General features: G+C 44.2%; 1 protein-coding gene across 1 annotated transcript; it reads right to left on the bottom strand.

Annotated features, from left to right (window-relative positions):
• Positions 1–5,039: 5,039 nt before the first annotated feature.
• Positions 5,040–19,837, bottom strand: gsc (goosecoid). The gene is made up of 3 exons (XM_078563312.1): positions 19,440–19,837; positions 14,075–14,334; positions 5,040–5,372 (listed from the first exon to the last, which is right to left on the bottom strand). Exons 1-3 carry the CDS (start codon positions 19,780–19,782, stop codon positions 5,205–5,207), a joined length of 771 nt encoding a protein of 256 aa, XP_078419438.1. The 5' UTR covers positions 19,783–19,837; the 3' UTR covers positions 5,040–5,204.
• Positions 19,838–20,094: the final 257 nt, after the last annotated feature.

Genomic DNA, 20,094 nt, shown 5'->3' with positions numbered 1-20,094 from the left:
CTCTTCCTAAGAGAGATTTGCTACTTCTCTCAAAAATTCAGTGTTGCTCTTTCTGCCTCTGCTTTCTTGTTGTGTCTGCATCTGGGCTTTCACCCTCCAGCTCTGCTGCTTGTAGCTCTCCTTTGTGTCTGCCAGCCATACAGCTTTTGGTCTTAACTTTGTTCCTATTGGTACTGCTTCTAGCTCAAGGGTTGCCAGGTCATATGGACTAGTATTTTTTTTTAATCCAAGAAAGGTACAATTATTGATCTCTTTACAATTGATGCAAACTCTTTTCAAACATTCTTGAAAACAATTTATTCCAGATACATTTGAAAGCAATCACAAATTGTCCTTACTAGCTCTGCAAGGAATGCTGTGGTTCAAGAAGAAGGCTCACCACTACCACCCATGTCCTAAGCATGCCCGCGTGTCTGCTTTTCTGTGTTTATATCTATATCAGTGTGTGCACTAATGTGTACATGTTTGTACTTGTATGTCAGTATGTGCATATATATGTGTGGGTGTAACAATGTGTGTGTTTCAGGTGAGGCTAAAATTGGGCTCAGTTGTGATGCCCTCCATGGATGAAGAGTTGGCTGGCATTCACCGGCCAGGTTTACAGATGAAAGGACTGCTGAGTCCCTGTAACGCAGCCCCATTTGTACCTGCGCTTTAAGGGCAGAGGATTCCCAAAAAGGATTCTTTATGTCCATTGACTGTTGAACCTCTGAGTCTCTCTCGGACAATTTGTCTACAGTGGGGTGTGCGGCAGCAATAGTCTGGCAGCCTTTTGAGTGGTACCTGGGCTTCCACATGGGGCCATGAGCTGACCCTAACTTTAAGGCAATGAGACCAGGCAGCACAGAACAATGTCTAAAATAAATTCGCCATGGTTGCCCTCCCTCACCCACCTTCCCTATTGTTATGCAGAACATGCCGTATTCTTGTTAAAGTGTTTGATTTATGCTTCATTTCTCAAATTCAGTTGTTTTTGTTAGAAAATATATTTTCAGACATGTTGCAGTGAACCAGTAATATTCTGTAATCAGTGAAATATTCAGCAAATGTTGTGTAGAGCAATTGCTTTGGTCTCTCGGGTGTACTGCATTTCACAAAACGTTCAACTAATGTTTACACTTTTGGTTATGTTTTTTTTTGAACTGTTATTTGCCAGGGCTTGTGCCAAATAAATCCACTGCTTTAATGACTTTCAAAGAACTCTCTGCCTCCCAAAGGGCTTAAAGGGACCTCAGCAGCAGCAAGTAAACACAAGCTTGAAGGAGAGGGAGTGGAGCTAAATTATCACCCAGTTTGAAAAGTGGAGAATGGGCGGAACCCTGCGAGAGGCTACTTTATTACTTACTGTGCCCCATATAGACACCATCTCTTACTCTGTGCATGTTGTCTATAAAGCAACACTAATCAATAGTGTGTCCTATATATAGACCACCTCTTACTATCTCTGCCCTGTATATAATCCATCTCTTATTCTGTGTTCCACATACAAACCAGACATGAAACTCTTGCATTTTGGTGGGGATGCATTTCACAATTCATTCAGATTAATGTGGATAAGACAAAATTCGATTACCCTCCTCGTGTGAGTGATTTCATTGCAAGTTCCCATACCTCCAGCGCTGTTCTCTCTTATCAATGATGCCATTGAGATCTGAACACAGCAGGAGGCCAGGACAGCTGATGCAGCCAGCCTGATTTTTCTTAAAGGCAGGCTGTTGTTAGAGAGAAGCTGGAAAGACAGATTGCTGCAATGGAATTTTTTTGCAAACTGAACAAGGCTGATGGAGGAATCCGGACTGACTGATGCGACACTGGAGGCATTAGTGATGTAGATGGGCAGGGGGAGAGATGCCATGGACCCAAATGGGCAAGAGACCCTTAAGGACCACCCTCAGAAGGGATGGGAGCAGGCAGCCAGGGAGGTCAACTCCAGGACTCTGGGCTTGAGGGCATTTGCTGCATTGCCACAATGTCTGATAACCTCACATGGGTGACATACCCTACTCACCAGACCACCAAGCTCTCATGCTGCTCAATGCACTGCACCCTCATCACTCACCCAGCAGCACTCTCTGGCACTCAGGACTCGAGCTTAATATTCACCTCACCCTCACACACTTACCAATGATGCCAGCCGCACACCCACTTCTCTCTGCATTCGCATACCTTCAGCTATTTAACTATGGCACCCAAACACAGTGCTATGCAGCTATTTGTTTCTTTTGCAGAACAAGGTGACGCACAATAGAAGGGAGCAGAGCCAGCAGAGGCAAGGACGCCTCCAACTTCTGAACCCGACAGAAGAGATGGTTCTCTGCTGTGCCAGCTGTGGTGGAGCCCATGGCATCAGACATTTCTGAGAACAATGCTCAGCCTTATCCTGTTATCAGGGATGCTGAATAAGCTGCTGATGGTGTGACCATGACCTCCTGCCTTCCACCCTACCCACCCTTTCTTCACATCTACCTTCCTCTTGAGTTCTTGCTTTCAGATACTCAGGGACTTCCACCTGTTCAGCAACAGCAGCCTAAGGAGGGAGAGAGAAAGTAACAGTGCAGCATTGTTAATGAGGCGCTATCACTTGATCTGACGTTTGCAGTCACCAACTCCAATACTGCCACTGCACCTACTTTAGAGGCTAGCATCAAATTGGGATCAACATATGATGAGTCACCAGGCACAAGTGGGCTGCAATCAGGCTAGCAGCAAACCTTACTGGAGCTCTGCTTCAGAGGACTCGGGTGAGGCAGGATACAGGAGAACGCTGATGAGAATGCACTTTGTGAGGAACTTGCTGCCTTTGCTTCCTCTCCCTGTTATCCTGCAAACCCAGAGGCACTTGAACTGCTGTTCTCCTGTCGTTGCAGCATTTGCATTCACAGAGGCACATAATCCTCTTCCAGCCCGTTGAGGATGCAGCAACACACTCTGGCAAATGCATCAAAACAACCCCCAAAAACACTCAAGTATTTTCAGACAGTTTCCAAGAAAGAAGTTCCAAAAATTTAACTTACCTGCAATCAAGTGACATGCCCCCTAAATACTTCAGGGTCCATCTTGCTGTTTCACAATTCCTTTTTTCAGGAATAGACAACTTGGGTGTTGCCAGGACCTGTGTTGTCCAAATTTGGAATGCTGGTGTCACACTAGCTGGATTGACAGACAGTTGCATGACATATTCAATTTTGGGCCACCATCCCTTAAACTGTTTTACACTTCATCCCTAACCCCAGGAGTGGACTTGGAGGTTGGGGCTAGGGGGTTGGTGGTGTGGGGTGGGGTGGGGAGGGTGCCTTGCCCACCACCTTCCTATGTCCTCTGGTATTTTACCAGCCGAGGGGTAGGTGGTGGATGACCTGCCCACCCTTAGGCCAGTTGAGGCCTTTAAGTGGCCAATTTATGTGGCCTCTTCCTGTCACCGCTGGTATTTTATCAGTGATGCAGAGGGAGTGGGGGGGGGCACTTTGCCACTGGTGGAGGCTGTCCAGTTAAACCTGACGGCCTTCCTGTGGGCTCAGCAGTAGGAGTCCATCCTGATCGGGCACCCTGTGGCCCATGGAACCCCCCCCTCACACACAACAGTAAGGGCTACTCATGCTGGAAGAATACCCCCACCTTTGCGACCATCCCCCACCCTATGCATCACCAGGGTCTGCCTAGTTGGCACTGGTGATCCGCTGCCAGTGATGCTGCTGGCCCTCTGATTGAACTGAAGAGTTGTCGACCCATCTATTGGCCAGCAGCAGAGATGGGTTTGCCCCCGACTTTCCAGCCAGTGGGTGGGGCCACTGCTTCTACGTAAAATCCGGCCTGTGTGTCCCATTGTACCTTTTACTGTTTTGACTTGCCCCCTGTAGAAATGTTGTTCCTAATTCACTTTTATCAAATCCTCTGATAATTATGAACACTGTTATCAGATTCTTACACTGAAACAGCAACTGTATTTCAAAAGAACTTCATTGAGTGTAAAGTGCTTTGTGACATGCTGAGGTTGTGAAAGGTGCTGCAGAAATATGTTCTTTTATGGTTTTACATTATATGGAAAATACACCTTATGTAAAACTGCAGCGAATGGTAGGAAGCATTTAAATAAGGCAGAATGTGCCCGTAACTATCTGGCTGTAATATCGAATAGCTTTGCTAGGAATTTACATCGCAGACTGGATTTTTTGCCTCAGGATCCTGGGTACATTCCCCGCTGTGGGTCTGGAGTTACACAGTAGGCCAGACTAGGTAAGAACAGCAAGTTTCCTTCCCTAAAGGGCATTAGCCAGTTAGTTGTGTTTTTACAACAATTTGACAGTTTCCCAGTCACTTTTACTGATGTTAGCTTTTTTATTTCTGGACTTTTTTTTAAACTGAATTCAAATTCTCCAACTGCCCATGGTGGGATTTGAACTTTTGGTTATCTCCTCCTATCATTGCTTGCTTGTCCCAACAACCACCCCTCCCCCCCCCAAACCAGCTTATATTTCACCCCTCTCCTATTTTTACTTAGTTCTGTTGAAGGGTCATGAGGACTCGAAACATCAACTGTGCTCTTCTCCGCCAATGCTGCCAGACCTGCTGAGTTTTTCCAGGTATTTCTGTTTCTGTTTTTGTTTGGGATTTGAACTGATGTTCTGCTGGATTATTGGTTCAGATCTTGGGATGATGAGTCCTGTAATGGAGCCACTACACTAGACCACATGTCCACTCACCACCATGAGTAGTACCCAGTGGATATGGAACACTCGACTCAAAGCTGGGGTGGTGGAAGCTGAGGCCACAGAATTTTAAGAGAGTGAGGCAGGTTCCTGAGGATGAGGAACTTACAGGTTACGAACAAAAAGCAGGAATATTGGATTAGCATCACTGCTGTTTCAAAGAGTCAGTGCAAGCATGATGGGCCAAATGGCTTCCTTTTGTGCTGTAAGTTTCTATGATTTTATGATATCTGCCAACCTGCATTAAATTAGCATCTGGCTTATTTTATGACTGTTTAATATGAAGTTAGTTTCGACAAAGCAATGCTGTCTCACACCTGAGTAACATCCCAACATTGTTTTTATTAACAAAACAGGCACACATACACACGCACATATATATAATATGTATATATACAGTATTTACAGCATCCTCAGTCCACGAGATGGACAATGTGCAAGATACCAGCCACAGTTTGAGCTGAGGGGTGGGTGAGTGCTCGCAGTCGGCGCCAGTTATCAGCTGTCCGAGTCTAACTCACTTTCTTGGGCTGCCGCAATCACCTCTCCTGAAGGCTTTCCCGCCAGGGTGGTTTTGGAAATTTTGTTCCATTTCTGGGAGTCTGACTCCTCTGACGATGATCTCTTCTGCCGCCTCCATTTGGCTCGACGGTTTTTGAACCAGACCTGAGCAGGGAAAGCACATGAGAGAGACAGAGTGAAAGTTCATTTTTAAGCACTACACCTTATCAGAGGATGTCAAGAGATTCGAGAACAGGTTGACACTCAGCGCGGGGGTGCTTAACTGTTGGAAGTGCCGTCTTTCAGAATAGATGTCAAATTGAGACACCATCTCCTCTCTCAGGTATAAAAAAGACTCCACAGCCACTCTCTTGATGAAGAGTAGGTGAGTTCTCCCTGGTGTCCTGGCCAATATTTATCCCTCAACAAAAAAACATTAAAACATTATCTGGACACTATCTCATTGTTGTTTGTGGGAACTTGCTGTGCGCAAATTAGCAGCCACATTTCTTACAAAAATATTGAGTTGGCTGTAAAGTACTTTGGGATGCCCTGAGGCCATGAAAGGTGCTATATCAATGTAAGTCTTTCACTAAAATTCTTGGAGATGATACAGAGGAGTTTACCGGCGTTGTACCACTGATGAGGGATTTCAGTTATAGGGAGAGATAAGAGAAGTTGGGATTGTTAGAGCAGAGAGGCTTAAGGAGAGATTTAATAGAGTTGTTCTAAATCAAGAGCAGTTTTTATAGACTAAGTAAAGAGAAACTACTTCCACTGGCAGGAGGGTCAGTATTCAGGGACACATAACGGTGATTAGCAAAAGAACCAGAGGTGAGATGAGGAGAAATGTTTTTACGCAAATTGTTTTATCCAGAATACACTGCCTGAGAGAATGATGGAAGCAGATTCAATACAAGTTTTCAAAAGAGACTTCGACAAATACTTAAAAAGGAAAGTCTTGCAGGGTTATGGGGAAAGATCAGGGGAGTGGAAGTAATAAGATAGCTATTTCTAAGAGCTGGATCAGGCACAATGGGCTGAATGGCTTCTTATATGATTCTGATTATTCATCTCACACACACACACATATAGGAGAAGTTAATAATTTAGTGTAGATTAAATACACTGCAAAAATCATCAGATTTAAAACATAGCAGTTATCTCTCATCTTCTGGATAGAAGGATCTAAACATTTTAAATTCCAACGAATGAGATGATCCTAGCTAAGGACACAAACTGGAATTTTACAAGTGTACAGTGATTCCTAATTTCACTCCGTTATCTCTGGAACTTCCTTCAATCCTGTATCCTAGCTATTTTGATTCTATTCTTTTATTTTATTCTTGGGATGTGAGTTTCACTAGCTAGGCCAGCATTTATTGCCCATCCCTAATTGCCTTGAGAAGGTGGTGGTGAGCAGCTTTCTTGAACCTCTGCAGTCCATGTGGCGTAGATACTCACATGATGCCATTAGGAAGGAAGTTCCAGGATTTTGACTTAGGACATTGAAGGAAAGGTGATATCGTTCCAAGTCAGGATGGTGTGTGACTTGGAGGGGACCTTGCAGTTGTAGTGTTCCCATGCTCTTGTCTTCTGCCCTTGTCCTTCCAGGTGGTACATGTCGTGGGTTTGGGAGCTGTAGAAAAAGCCTTGTTGCAGTGCTGCGAAATGCTGCGGTGTATCTTGTAGATGGTCCACACTGCAGGCAAGGCGTGCGGTGGTGGAGGGAATGAATATTTGAGGTGTTTGCCTCCCTCTCCCTCCACAAAGATAATTTGTAAAGTCTTTGCACAAAATTTCTCTACCCTTTTTCTTAAACCCACTCTGATCATGCCCTTAATTACCTCATTAAATTCCCCGCCCCCCAACACAACTCCAATCCTTGCTTCTCAAGAACTTTGGGATGCTTCGCCTCATTAACAGAATTGTATACTTGCAAGTTGTTTTGAGACCTCTTTAATGTGCAAATGATTGTTGCATTACTGCAGTGCTCGTATTGCATCCAGTTGTGGTGCATGTTTTGACTGTTGCAGTTCATACTGATGATGTGACAGAAGTTGACAATTTGATATTGGTTGGGTGGGAATGTTGAATCTGTTGAACTGTCTCTGGGTAAAGCCAAGTTTTTTTTCAGTTTTCTCCCCTCCCACACCCCTCCGGAAGTTGGTGGCAGGAAGCTTCAGTACCACCGGTGCTTTGTACTATCCCATACCTCACCCACCAATGGGCCATTCTGTGTGTGAGACATAACAGCAAGTCCCACCTCATCAAGGGTGACACTTCTGCTGAACCTGACCTCATTTTCTCTCTCGCACAATGCATGCAAACACACACATATGCAGATGTGTGCATACACACATCCATGCATGCTCATCTCACCAACAGGGGTGACTGGGTGGCAATCAGGGGAGGGAGCCTTGGCTCTACTTACCCTCCTCAATCGCTGAAGCACAGTTAACTAACTCTCTGTCGGTTGGAGGCACTGAAGTCGACATCCTGGCCTCGACTCTCTGGGCCATTGGAGGAAACCCCGCTTTTAGGACTAGGAAAAGGTCCAATAAGCCCAAATAAGAGATCAGACCCACCCTTCCACATTCTCACCCTATCCCAGAGTCTCTTCTGTGTCCTGTTTAGAAGAATTAGAGGTGATCTTATTGAAACATGTAAGATCCTGAGAAGACTCGACAGGATGAATGCTGAGAGGATGTTTCCCCTTGTGGTGGAGTTTAGAACTAGGGGGCAAAGTTTAAAAATTAGGCATCTCCCATTTAAGACTGAGATGAGGAGAATTTTTTTTCTGTGAGGGTTTGTAGAATTCGCTTCCCCGTAGATCATGGAGGCTGGGTCATTGGATATATTCAAGGCTGAGTTAAGCAGGTTTTTGATCTGCAAGGGAGTCAAGGGTTATGGGGAGCAGACAGGAAAGTGGAGTTGAGGGCACAGTCATATCAGCCATGATCTTATCGATTGGTGGAGTAGGCTCAATAGGCCAAATGACCTACTCCTACTCCTCCTATTTCTTATGCTGTTGTGTCCCGAATAGCCCCAGTTACACTGTCCATGTCACTGTATCAGATAACAAACTCTACAACTCTATTATCTTTTCAATTCCGTCTGATTCTTCACTTACTCTTAAAACCCCAATTTTAACATATGATTAATATAACCAGATTCAAAAAAGGTACAGGCAGCATCTCTGAAGTTAGATATTCAGGTAAGAGAATTTAACTGGATTATAATTTTAAACCTACTGTCCTATTATATACACATGCACGGATCAGTGCCGTGATCTCAGCTGTTTACAATCTATATTAATGACTGAGATGAAGAGACTGAGTGTAATGTATCTAAGTTTGCTGATGATACAAAGTTAGTTGGGAAAGTAAGCTGTGAGGAGGACACAGAGAATCTGCAAAGGAATATTGACCAGTTAAGTGAGTGGGTAAGAAGATGATAGAAGGAGTATAATTTGTAGGAGTGCCAGATTACTCACTTTGGTAGAAAGAATAGAAAGATAGAATATTATTTAATTGGTAAGAGACTATTACATGTTGTGCAGAGGGATTTGTGTGTCTCAATAAAATAAAATAAAGTTAACATCTAGGTACAGCAAGCAATTTGGAAGGAAAATGGCATGTTAACTTTTATCGCAAGGTGGTTGGAGTACAAGAATAAGGTGGTCTTGCTGCAACGGCAGAGGGCTTTGGTGAGACCATACCTGGGGTACACCTGAAGCTCTGTACCTAAGGGTGAATATACTTGTCTTAGAGGAGGTGCAGTGAATGTTCACTGGATTGATTCTTGAGATGAGAGGATTGTCCTATAAGGTAAGATTAAGTAGAAGGGGAAACAAGAACAAAAATTGCTGGAAAAACTCAGCAGGTCTGACAGCATCTGTGTCTTCCTCTCCACAGATGCTGTCAGACCTACTGAGCTTTTCCAGCAATTCTTGTTTTTGTTTCAGATTTCCAGCATCTGCAGTATTTTATTTTTATCTGAAGTAGAATGGGCCTGTATTCTCTGGAGATTAGGTGGGGTCATTAAAGCATATGAAGATTCCAGGAAGGCTTGACAGGGTAAATGCCAAGAGGTTGCTTCTCCTGGCTAGGGAGTCTAAAACACACACAGACGCACACACAGAACACATGCACTTCAGTCACGTAGATCTTTCTCATTCTTAAGTGCCATGTGACCTAAAATCCTAATGTAATTTTGGAATTTGATTAATTAGATAATTATCTAATTTGTGATTTATTCCCACTCTAACATCCCCCGAGTGTTCCTGAACCCTTGGAATTATCTGCATTTGGATTGATTCGCTTATGGAAAGTAAACTTACTTTTCTTTCAAACGAACTGTGCAATTAAATCATTCCTCCCACACGGCAAGGGTCAGAGTCTGACCCTCACCCTGCATCTTATCGCAAAACCCCCAATCAGTTGAAAAATCAACATTTAGAATGAGCCAATCTATATAATTCTTGCAGCTGATATTTGTCCAACTGGGAAACTACTTCTGGCTTTATATTTGATTTGTTTTCTCAATTTAGTTTTCTTCCCCTTCTGTATGGAAGATTTGGAGAGGACAAAAAAAAAGAACAGAGTACAGAAAAAGGAAGGGGAAGAAAAAGGAGAACCTTTATTAAAATTCCGTTAACCTTCTCTGCGTGAAGGAGAGTAATCCCAAATTCTCTGGTCCTTCTATATAGCTGACATCAATTGTCTCTGGTATCATTATATTAAACCTCCTCTGGACCCTCTCCAAGGCCTTGGGGAAAAAACCCTGTATTTCTATAGTGCCTTTTATAACCTCAGGATGTCTCAGTATTTTACAACCAATTAAAATCTTTTGAAATGTGATCACTGGTATAATGTAGGAAATCAAGCAGCTAATTTGCACATAGGAAGATCCCACAATCCGCAATGAGATATCTGAGACATAAATATTGGCCAGGGCGTCAGGGAGAACTCCACTGCCCTTTGGATCTTTGACATTTCAGCTGAAAGGGCAGATAAGGCCACAGTTTAAGGTTTCATCAGAAAGATGGTACCTCCAACATGCAGCACGCCCATCAGTACAACACTGGGAGTGTCAGTGTCGAGTGTGTGTTGAAGGCCCTTAATTGGAATGACCTTCTATCTTAGAGGCTAGAATGCTATTAATCGAGCTACATCAACGCCTCGTCTCCTTATCTTCTCCTGCTTTACAATCTCTTGGGACACCTTGTTCCCCTCCACTGCTCCTTGTTCAAGACTTTCCAGTTTGGCTTCTGCTCTATCCACAGGGGGACTGCACTGGTCAAAATCACAGATGAGATTCTGTGAGATTACAGCCATGAGTGACCATTGATTACTCCAACCACCTCCAGTGCCCTGATTTTATGGTCCATCAATTGGGGCTCTTTTCCCTAGAAAAGAGAAGACTAAGAGGTGGCCGAATCAAGGTCTTTAAAATTATGAAGATGTTTCATAGGGCAGACATAGAGAAAATGTTTCTACTTGTGAAGGGGACCAAAACTAGGGGCCAGAAATATAAGGTAGTCACTAATAAATCCAATTAGGGATTCAGGAGAAGTTTGTTTACTCCAAGAGTGGTTAGAATGTGGAACTTGTTACCACAGGAGTGGTTGAGGCAAACGGCTTAGATGCATTTGATGGAGAAAGGAATAGAAGGATATGCTGATAGGGTGAGATGAATTAAGTTGGGAGGAGACAGGTGTGGATCTTAAATAACGCTTAGATCGCTTGGATTGAATGATCTATCTTTATGCTGGTAATTCTGTGTAAGAAGACAGCAAGGAATCAACATCTTCCAAAGGGAGGAGGAGAAAACTAAATTGAGAAAAGAGAGATCAAAAATAGAGAGAAAAGTAGTATGTCCTAATCCAGGTTGGGCAAATACTCAACTTAATTTGAATGATTTAAGCTAACGTGGCAGCTTCATATTTCTGAATTGTCCAGCTGGTAATAATCTCGCCTCCAAGTCAAAAAGTTGCACAATTTAAACTGCACTCCAGGATTTGAGCACATAATCGAGGCTGGCACCTCAGCGCAGTATCAAGGGAATGAATACTGTATTTGGATGGACCTGTTCAGATGATTGCAAAAGATTACAGGCCACTTTTTTTGAAGAAGGTAGGGAGTTCTGTCAGTGCCCTGGTCAATATTTGTCTTTCAGCTCCAAAACAGATTTACTGATCATTTATCATATTTGCTTACTGCGAGATCTCACTGTGCATAAACTGTCTGGTCAACAAAACAACCATGATTGCATTTCAAATTCAAAGCACTTTGTGATGTTCTGAAGGCATGACAAACAGTCAATTGCAAGTTAGTTTTTTTTTTGGCAAATGCAGATATATTTAAGCAGATTTTATGTGGTGTGCTAGACAGGATACAAGCAAATACTCTAAGAATTGCGCTAGACACCATTTTTATGTCAAAAATAGAACACAACTGTGCTCAAGAGACTCACACAAACCATCTTGGAAGGAGAGTTGATTTGGCAGTTGTGCATACTGAAAGCACTTGGAATATAGATATACGTACCAGGGATATGTGCAACCAGGGAATATGAATTTTGTGGGTTAAAACTAGTTTAATGATAAACTAATTGTGAGCAGTTTTAAAATCTAGGATTTTATCAGTGAAGATTGACTGAAAAAAAAGCTTTACTGACTTTAACTGCAGCAGATATTATATTTAACCAAACCAGTGTATAACAGACTCACTGGATAGAATACATAACCAGACCTTTATATAACAGAACAACAGTTCAATAACTGAATAAGGTACATAACCAGACCTCTATACAATAGATCCATTGTTCCATCGCTCACTGGGAATGGTGTGAAACCAGACCCGCACATAACAGAACCACTGTTCTGTTAAAGTCCAGGTAAAGTTTTTAATCCGGCCAGTAAGCAGCAGATCCGTGGTTCCAGTACTGATTGGGTAAAATATATAACAGATCTACTATTCACTCATTGGCTGGGTAAGATATATAAACAGACCAGCATATGACAAGATAACAGATGACAACAACCATTTAGTTCATCTTAATTCATCCATTCAGAAGCACTCTAAAGTGCCATCATTTTAGAATCCATTTGTCTCTTAATGATTCCAGTGTTTTTACCTCCACTACTGTATCCAGGAGTCAGTTCCTGTGTTGGTCACTCAGTTCTGAATTTACCTTTTACTAGCTTGATCCCGAGTTCCCTTGTCCTATTTCTGACAACTTAATTTAAATCAATTACCTTTTTCATGCCCAGTCTATAAGATCACCTTTCTGATCCCTACTTCCCACTTTGAAACATCCAACATCCTCCAGTCTTTTAACTCGGACCTTTAACTCCAAGGATTGACTTCATGTCCCTTTTCTGTATTGCCACTAGTGCCTCAGCGTCTCACTTGGTGTCTCAGAGACCAGAAATAGAATTTGGTGACCTATTTTTATTTGTCCTGACACGGAGATTACCAGTAAGAATTTTTTTATAATTGAAATTTTGCCATAAACCTTGTGACTGCACTTTGAAGGTATTTATTAGACAAACAGATAGATTGTGAAAAATCTCACCAATTCTGCATAACATCCAGGACAGATTTTACGAATGTGTGTTCCCAACAGAGGATCTCACCCACTGACAGCACAGGTTGGAACGTAGGGAATCCTTGGCATGTTCCCATGATATCCCAATAGGAGCCCTGGGCTAACAAGATCCCGAAGTGCGATCACACATTGATTTAAAAAAATGCACCTTATAGAATGATAGTAAATCCAACCCCTGATGGAGCTGGAATATTCTTTGTTGCTATTTTCCATCCAAATGGATTTCAACTGTGCTGTTTCCATATAGTTTGATACCAGGGTTTAGAGGGTTAAATTACCGGACAGGTTGCCTAGACTTGGCTTGTATTCTCTTGCCCGCTGAAGGTTGAGAGGTGATCAGGTCGAGGAGTTTAAAATGTTAAAAGATTTTGATAGGCTAGACATACAGAGAAATTGTTTCTTCTGGTGAGGATCAAGAACATTGCATCACCATCTAAATGCTTCCTATATGATTGCAGGGTTTTTCCCTCCATTACTTTATCTGGAAGACTATTACACACATTGACCACTCTCTATGAGAGGAGGAATTTCTGACATCTGTCATGATCATGTTCCAGCTGGGAATGGGGATAGTATTTCACCTTTTCACTAAAATGAGTGTATGAACTGAAGGAGGCCATTCGGACTGTACTATTCCATTAGATCATAGCTGATCTGTACCTCAACCTTGTGCCACCTTACCTCCTACTACCATTGATTACAGCATAGTCAACCAATGGTCTTGATTATACTTTGAGAGTCACATGTTACAACACAACTTTCTGATGAATTAAAATGAGTAACTTACTTTAGATGGTCAATGGGTAGCATTCTTGCTGTTTGAGCCAGAAGGTTGTGGCTTCAAGTCCCATTCCTGAGACTTGTGCACATAACCCAAGCTGTTACTTAAAGTATAGTACTGAGGGAGCACTGCACTGTTAGAAATATCATCTTTTAGACAAAACTTTAAACTGAGACCTCATTTACCCTCTAAGTGGACATAAAAAGTCCTGCAGCACTATTTCAAAGAACAGTAGGGGAGTTCTCCCTGGTATCATGGCTAATCTTTATGCCTTAACCGATATCATTAAAAAAGCAGGTAATATGGGCACTGTCACATTGCTATTTGTGTGCATAATATGCTCCTTTAATATGCTAATCCATAATATGCTACATTTAACAGTGAAAAATACTCCAAGAGTTCTACATTGGCTGTAAAACACTTTGGAATTTCCTGAGATGGTGCTACACAAATACAAGTTTTTTTCTTTTACCTCCACTTTCTCTTCCCGGAGATGGACCCTCCTGGCCAGCTGTTCCCTGGTGCCCACATCTGGGTACTTCGTTTCCTGAAAAAGATTCTCCAAAGCTTCCAGCTGTTCATCTGTGAAGATGGTCCTGTGGCGACGCTTCCTTCGGCAATGGAGCTGGTTCAGAAGCTGTAGCTCGGTGCGGGATAGAGCCCCCAGACTTATGTAGGGCAGCACCTGCGGGGCAACTGGGGACAGGTAGGCAGATGCAGCCCCTTCCAACCCTTTCAAAACAGTACAGAGACAAAACAATCAGCTCCCACTCGTTTTACGTCTGAATTTATTGATCAGACAATTACCAATAATTAACAAGGATGAGGATTTTAAAATTGATGCATTGCCAACTGGTAGCCAATGAAACTCAGGGAGCACACGGCTGATGGGCGAACGGGATGTGATGCAAGTTAGGATACAAGCAGCAAAGTTTTGGATGATCTCAAGTTTGCGGAAGGTATAATGTGGGCAACTGGCCGTAAATACATTGGAATTGTCAAGTTGAGAGTTAATAAAAGCATAGATGAGGGTTTGAACGGAATATCACAGAAGATCATTGCAGCACAGAAAGCAGCCATTTGTCAGGTCATGTCTGCGCAGCTCAGCAGGGGCAGGGGCACAGTCGAGTAATGTTACAAAGACAGTCTTAGTGATGGTGTGAATATGTGGTCAGAGGTTTATGAGGATTACAAACAACCTGGTTCAGCCTCAGACAATGGCCAAGGAGAGGAATGAAGCTGGTGGCTAGGGAACGGAGTTTGTAGTGAGGACTGTTTTGAGGGAATTTCTCCTCATCCAACACTGGATGTTGGACAAGCAGCATGACAAACCAGAGACCGCAAAGGGGTTGAGAGAGCTGTTGGTTAAGTAGAGCTGGATAGAGTTTCAATGTATTGCCCAGATTTAAAACTGACATTGTAGATAGGGTGTACCCATTATAGACGCTGCACAATTAACATCAATGAAAATTACAGCCTGGTGGTTTCTATAATGGGTGGCTGATCCACAATGCCAGCCAATCTAGTGCATCAATACATGAGAGATGCCCATGTCATCTCCTCCCTGTGCATTTCCTCTGCAACTGTAACATATGATTTCTGCCTTACATTAGTGCCAAATGGTTTTGCAAACCTGGAGTCAGGAGCTGACTCAGAGTGAAATGGAGAAAGATTAAGCATGGCCAGTCAAACCTGCAAACTGAGATTGTGTACTCTAGCCTGTACTTACTGATCTTAGGATGGTGGCAATAACTTTAACCCTCATCTCCCCTGGGGGTCAGCTCTCACCCCAGCCTTCCAAACAAATACCCATCCCAGTCACTTGTGTGGGACCATATCGGTAACATCTGTATCTACCTTATTAGTGACCTCCTCAAAACAATTAACAAAGCAGCCACTCTTAGCAAAGCTGTGCTGACACTGATCATTTCTTAACTACTCAAGTGCTCCGTACTCTGCCTTGAATGGACAGATTCCAGCGGCTTCCCCAGAACTGATCTTAGACTGATAGATATTCTCTCTTTGACCCTCCTTAAATAACAGAGTGACATTAACAAATTTCTAATCTAACAGCACAATTCCAAAGTCAGAAAAATTTAAAAGATTATGACCAATTCTTCCACAATTTTCTCACCTACTTCTTTGGGTGGGAATCATCACCTTCTGGAGATTTATCCAGCCCATGTCCCACTGTTTTCTCCATTACTATTTTGTTACTTAGGTTGAAGCCAATAGGCTCCTACTTTTGATTTGTTTTTAGATTCCCTTTTATTACCTTACCCTCTTCATCCATTGTGAGAATGGATATGGAGTCCTCATTTAATAAATTTCCCTTTACATTGTTGATTATTACACTATCATCTTTATCTGTCTTTAATGGGTTCACTTCTCCCCCAATCACACACTTTCTTGCGATAAATTCATAAAACTTTTACTATTAGCTTTTATATTACATGCATTTTTTTTCCAATTTCCCTTGTTGCAGCTGTTAATATTTTCTTTGTGTCCCTTTGTTGCTCTCTATATTTCTCCTAGTCCTCTCGATTACTACTTTTCTTGGCTTTTGAGTAAGCCGCTTCCTTTAGTTTTGTACTCAGCCTTACCTCATACATTGATCTTGACTGCTTTACTGTACAAGTGGAAGATTTACTCTTTGGGGGCATATACTGGTCTTGTACAGTATTATGGAAGTATTTAAATGCTTCCTACTTTAGGTTTACCTGCTAGCAGTTCAGTCCAATTTAACTTGATCAGTTTATGTCTGGAAGGCAGCTTTACTTAAGTTTAAAACCTAGGCTTGACTGAGATCTTTCTCTCACTTCATGTCATGTTCGTTGCCGTCAGACTGTTAACTGGTTCCTTATTCATTACTAAATCTAATATGGCCTGTGCCCGTCGGTTCTAAAACATCATTGCTTCAGAAAATTCTCCTGGATCTAGTAGGTACCAGACACCCCAGCCTCTCCCGGTTAATCAGCTCCATCATTTCCTCAAGTGAAAGAGAGTCGGGAACAGGAGTAACCCATTTAGCCCCTTGAGCCTGCTCCCCCAAGAACTGAACAAGATTGGATATAATGTATGTGTGTGTGTGTGGTGGGGGGGGGTGAGGGGCAGAGGGGGTGAATGTGTGCTGTGAATGTGTGTAGGTGTGTGAGGGTATGTGTGAATGTGTGAAAGGGTGTGTGTATGTGTGAAAGGGAGGGTGTGTGTGTGTGAAAGGGAGGGTGTGTGTGTGTGTGAAAGGGAGGGTGTGTGTGTGTGTGAAAGGGAGGGTGTGTGTGTGTGAAAGGGAGGGTGTGTGTGTGTGAAAGGGAGGGTGTGTGTGTGTGTGAAAGGGAGGGTGTGTGTGTGTGTGAAAGGGAGGGTGTGTGTGTGTGTGAAAGGGAGGGTGTGTGTGTGTGTGAAAGGGAGGGTGTGTGTGTGTGTGAAAGGGAGGGTGTGTGTGTGTGTGAAAGGGAGGGTGTGTGTGTGTGTGAAAGGGAGGGTGTGTGTGAAAGGGAGGGTGTGTGTGAAAGGGAGGGTGTGTGTGTGTGAAAGGGAGGGTGTGTGTGTGTGTGAAAGGGAGGGTGTGTGTGTGTGTGAAAGGGAGGGTGTGTGTGTGTGTGAAAGGGAGGGTGTGTGTGTGTGTGTGAAAGGGAGGGTGTGTGTGTGTGTGTGAAAGGGAGGGTGTGTGTGTGTGTGAAAGGGAGGGTGTGTGTGTGTGTGTGAAAGGGAGGGTGTGTGTGTGTGTGTGAAAGGGAGGGTGTGTGTGTGTGTGTGAAAGGGAGGGTGTGTGTGTGTGTGAAAGGGAGGGTGTGTGTGTGTGTGAAAGGGAGGGTGTGTGTGTGTGTGAAAGGGAGGGTGTGTGTGTGTGTGAAAGGGAGGGTGTGTGTGTGTGTGAAAGGGAGGGTGTGTGTGTGTGTGAAAGGGAGGGTGTGTGTGTGTGTGAAAGGGAGGGTGTGTGTGTGTGTGAAAGGGAGGGTGTGTGTGTGTGTGAAAGGGAGGGTGTGTGTGTGTGTGAAAGGGAGGGTGTGTGTGTGTGTGAAAGGGAGGGTGTGTGTGTGTGTGAAAGGGAGGGTGTGTGTGTGTGTGAAAGGGAGGGTGTGTGTGTGTGTGAAAGGGAGGGTGTGTGTGTGTGTGAAAGGGAGGGTGTGTGTGTGTGTGAAAGGGAGGGTGTGTGTGTGTGAGAAAGGGAGGGTGTGTGTTTGTGTGTGTGTGAGAAAGGGAGGGTGTGTGTTTGTGTGTGTGTGAGAAAGGGAGGGTGTGTGTGTGAAAGGGAGGGTGTGTGTGTGAAAGGGAGGGTGTGTGTGTGAAAGGGAGGGTGTGTGTGTGAAAGGGAGGGTATGTGTGTGTGTGTGTGAAAGGGAGGGTATGTGTGTGTGTGTGTGAAAGGGAGGGTATGTGTGTGTGTGTGTGTGTGTGAAAGGGAGGGTGTGTGTGTGAAAGGGAGGGTGTGTGTGTGAAAGGGAGGGTGTGTGTGTGAAAGGGAGGGTGTGTGTGTGAAAGGGAGGGTGTGTGTGTGAAAGGGAGGGTGTGTGTGTGAAAGGGAGGGTGTGTGTGGAAAGGGAGGGTGTGTGTGTGAAAGGGAGGGTGTGTGTGTGAAAGGGAGGGTGTGTGTGTGAAAGGGAGGGTGTGTGTGTGAAAGGGAGGGTGTGTGTGTGAAAGGGAGGGTGTGTGTGTGAAAGGGAGGGTGTGTGTGTGAAAGGGAGGGTGTGTGTGTGAAAGGGAGGGTGTGTGTGTGAAAGGGAGGGTGTGTGTGTGAAAGGGAGGGTGTGTGTGTGTGTGTGAGAAAGGGAGGGTGTGTGTGTGAGAAAGGGAGGGTGTGTGTGTGTGAGAAAGGGAGGGTGTGTGTGTGTGAGAAAGGGAGGGTGTGTGTGTGTGTGTGTGAGAAAGGGAGGGTGTGTGTGTGTGTGTGTGTGTGAAAGGGAGGGTGTGTGTGTGTGTGTGTGTGTGAAAGGGAGGGTGTGTGTGTGTGTGTGTGTGTGAAAGGGAGGGTGTGTGTGTGTGTGTGTGTGTGAAAGGGAGGGTGTGTGTGTGTGTGTGTGTGTGAAAGGGAGGGTATGTGTGTGTGTGTGAAAGGGAGGGTATGTGTGTGTGTGCGAATTGTGTGTGTGTGTGTGTGTGTGCGAATTGTGTGTGTGTGAGGGAGGGTGGGTGTGTGAATGTGTGTGTGTGTGTGTGTGAGAGAGAGGGAGGGTCGTATGTGAATGTGTGTGTGTGAGAGAGAGAGGGAGGGTGGGTGTCTGAATGTGTGTGTGTGAGAGAGAGGGAGGGTGTGTGTGTGAGAGGGAGGGTGGGTGTGTGAATGTGTGTGTGTGTGTGTGTGTGTGAGAGGGAGGGTGGGTGTCTGAGTGTGTGTGTGAGAGGGAGATGGGTGTGTGAATGTGTGTGTGAGGGATGGTGTGTGAATGTGACAGTGTGTGAAAGTTGTGTGAGGCTGTGTGAATATTTTTGTGAAGGTGTAAGAATGTGAGTGGATGAGTGTGAATGTGTGTGTGCGTGTGTGGGTGTGAGTGGATGTAATGGTGGGTGTGTGTGTGTGTGTGTGGGGAGAGGGGGTGTGTAGTGGTCGGAGGGATGAAGGTGGAACTTCCGAGCGGTTTAAACCTTAACCCGCGTTAGTCTTAACACTGCAGTTTGCTGACAATTTGTAATTGAAAGAAGATTAAGCAGCAAACCATCCCCTTTAAAAAAAAAACATTCCCATACAATCCGACTCACTAAAATCAATTTACAAATGGCAATACTGAAACAGTGCGATTCTTCCCCCGTTAAAGGGGGGGGTCTAGTTAAACATTTTGCCGATCTCCGCACGTACTGTACAGTTGTAGCGATGTAGGTGATTTGTAAAGAGTTACCTGGCGGGATGCAGGAGCAGTGCTGTGTGGTCAGAGGTTGGCAGGTCGGCACCGTGCCACAGCAGGAGGCCCGGGGCGAACCGGGCACATAGTAATAATTGTAGCCCATTCTTGAGCCACCGACCGCCAGGTTGGGGTGCTGGGGGGGCGGCGGAGGAGGAGGAGGAGGCGGAGGAGCCACGGCCGGAGAATACAGCCCGAGATACTCAGCGCCGGCACACAGGGAGTCACCCGCCAAGCCAGGGTAGCTGGGCAGCGGAGCGCTGTGAAGAGAGGCTGACTCCTTACAGCGAGATCTGCCCCCTGATAAAATACTGTCGATGCTGAACATCACAGCCGGCATTACCAAATCAGCTCAAAGACCAAGGGAAGATAGACATAGATCTAAACAAAAAAATAAAAAAAATAAAACCGAAAAAAGTTAAACCGACTTTCCAAAAATAAAAAAACAAAAATGCACGCAGTTTAACAGAAATAAGTTCCCCAAAAAAAAAAAGAAACTTAACACAAAGTTCAATATAAGTTTGTGAGCCAGAAACTAGGTGCGTGGATCGCTTTCGCCTCGATCTCCAACTGAGTTCAGTGCAACAGGCTTGTCACAGCAGTTATATACACAGTCCGCGTCACTCAGGGGGCTTTTTTTTTCGCCTCTTTG

Source organism: Cetorhinus maximus, chromosome 18 (assembly GCF_964194155.1).
Source record: "Cetorhinus maximus chromosome 18, sCetMax3.hap1.1, whole genome shotgun sequence".
NCBI lineage: Eukaryota > Metazoa > Chordata > Chondrichthyes > Lamniformes > Cetorhinidae > Cetorhinus > Cetorhinus maximus.
The sequence above is the reverse complement of the archived record's forward strand: the minus strand, read 5'-3'. Positions and strand labels throughout refer to the sequence as shown.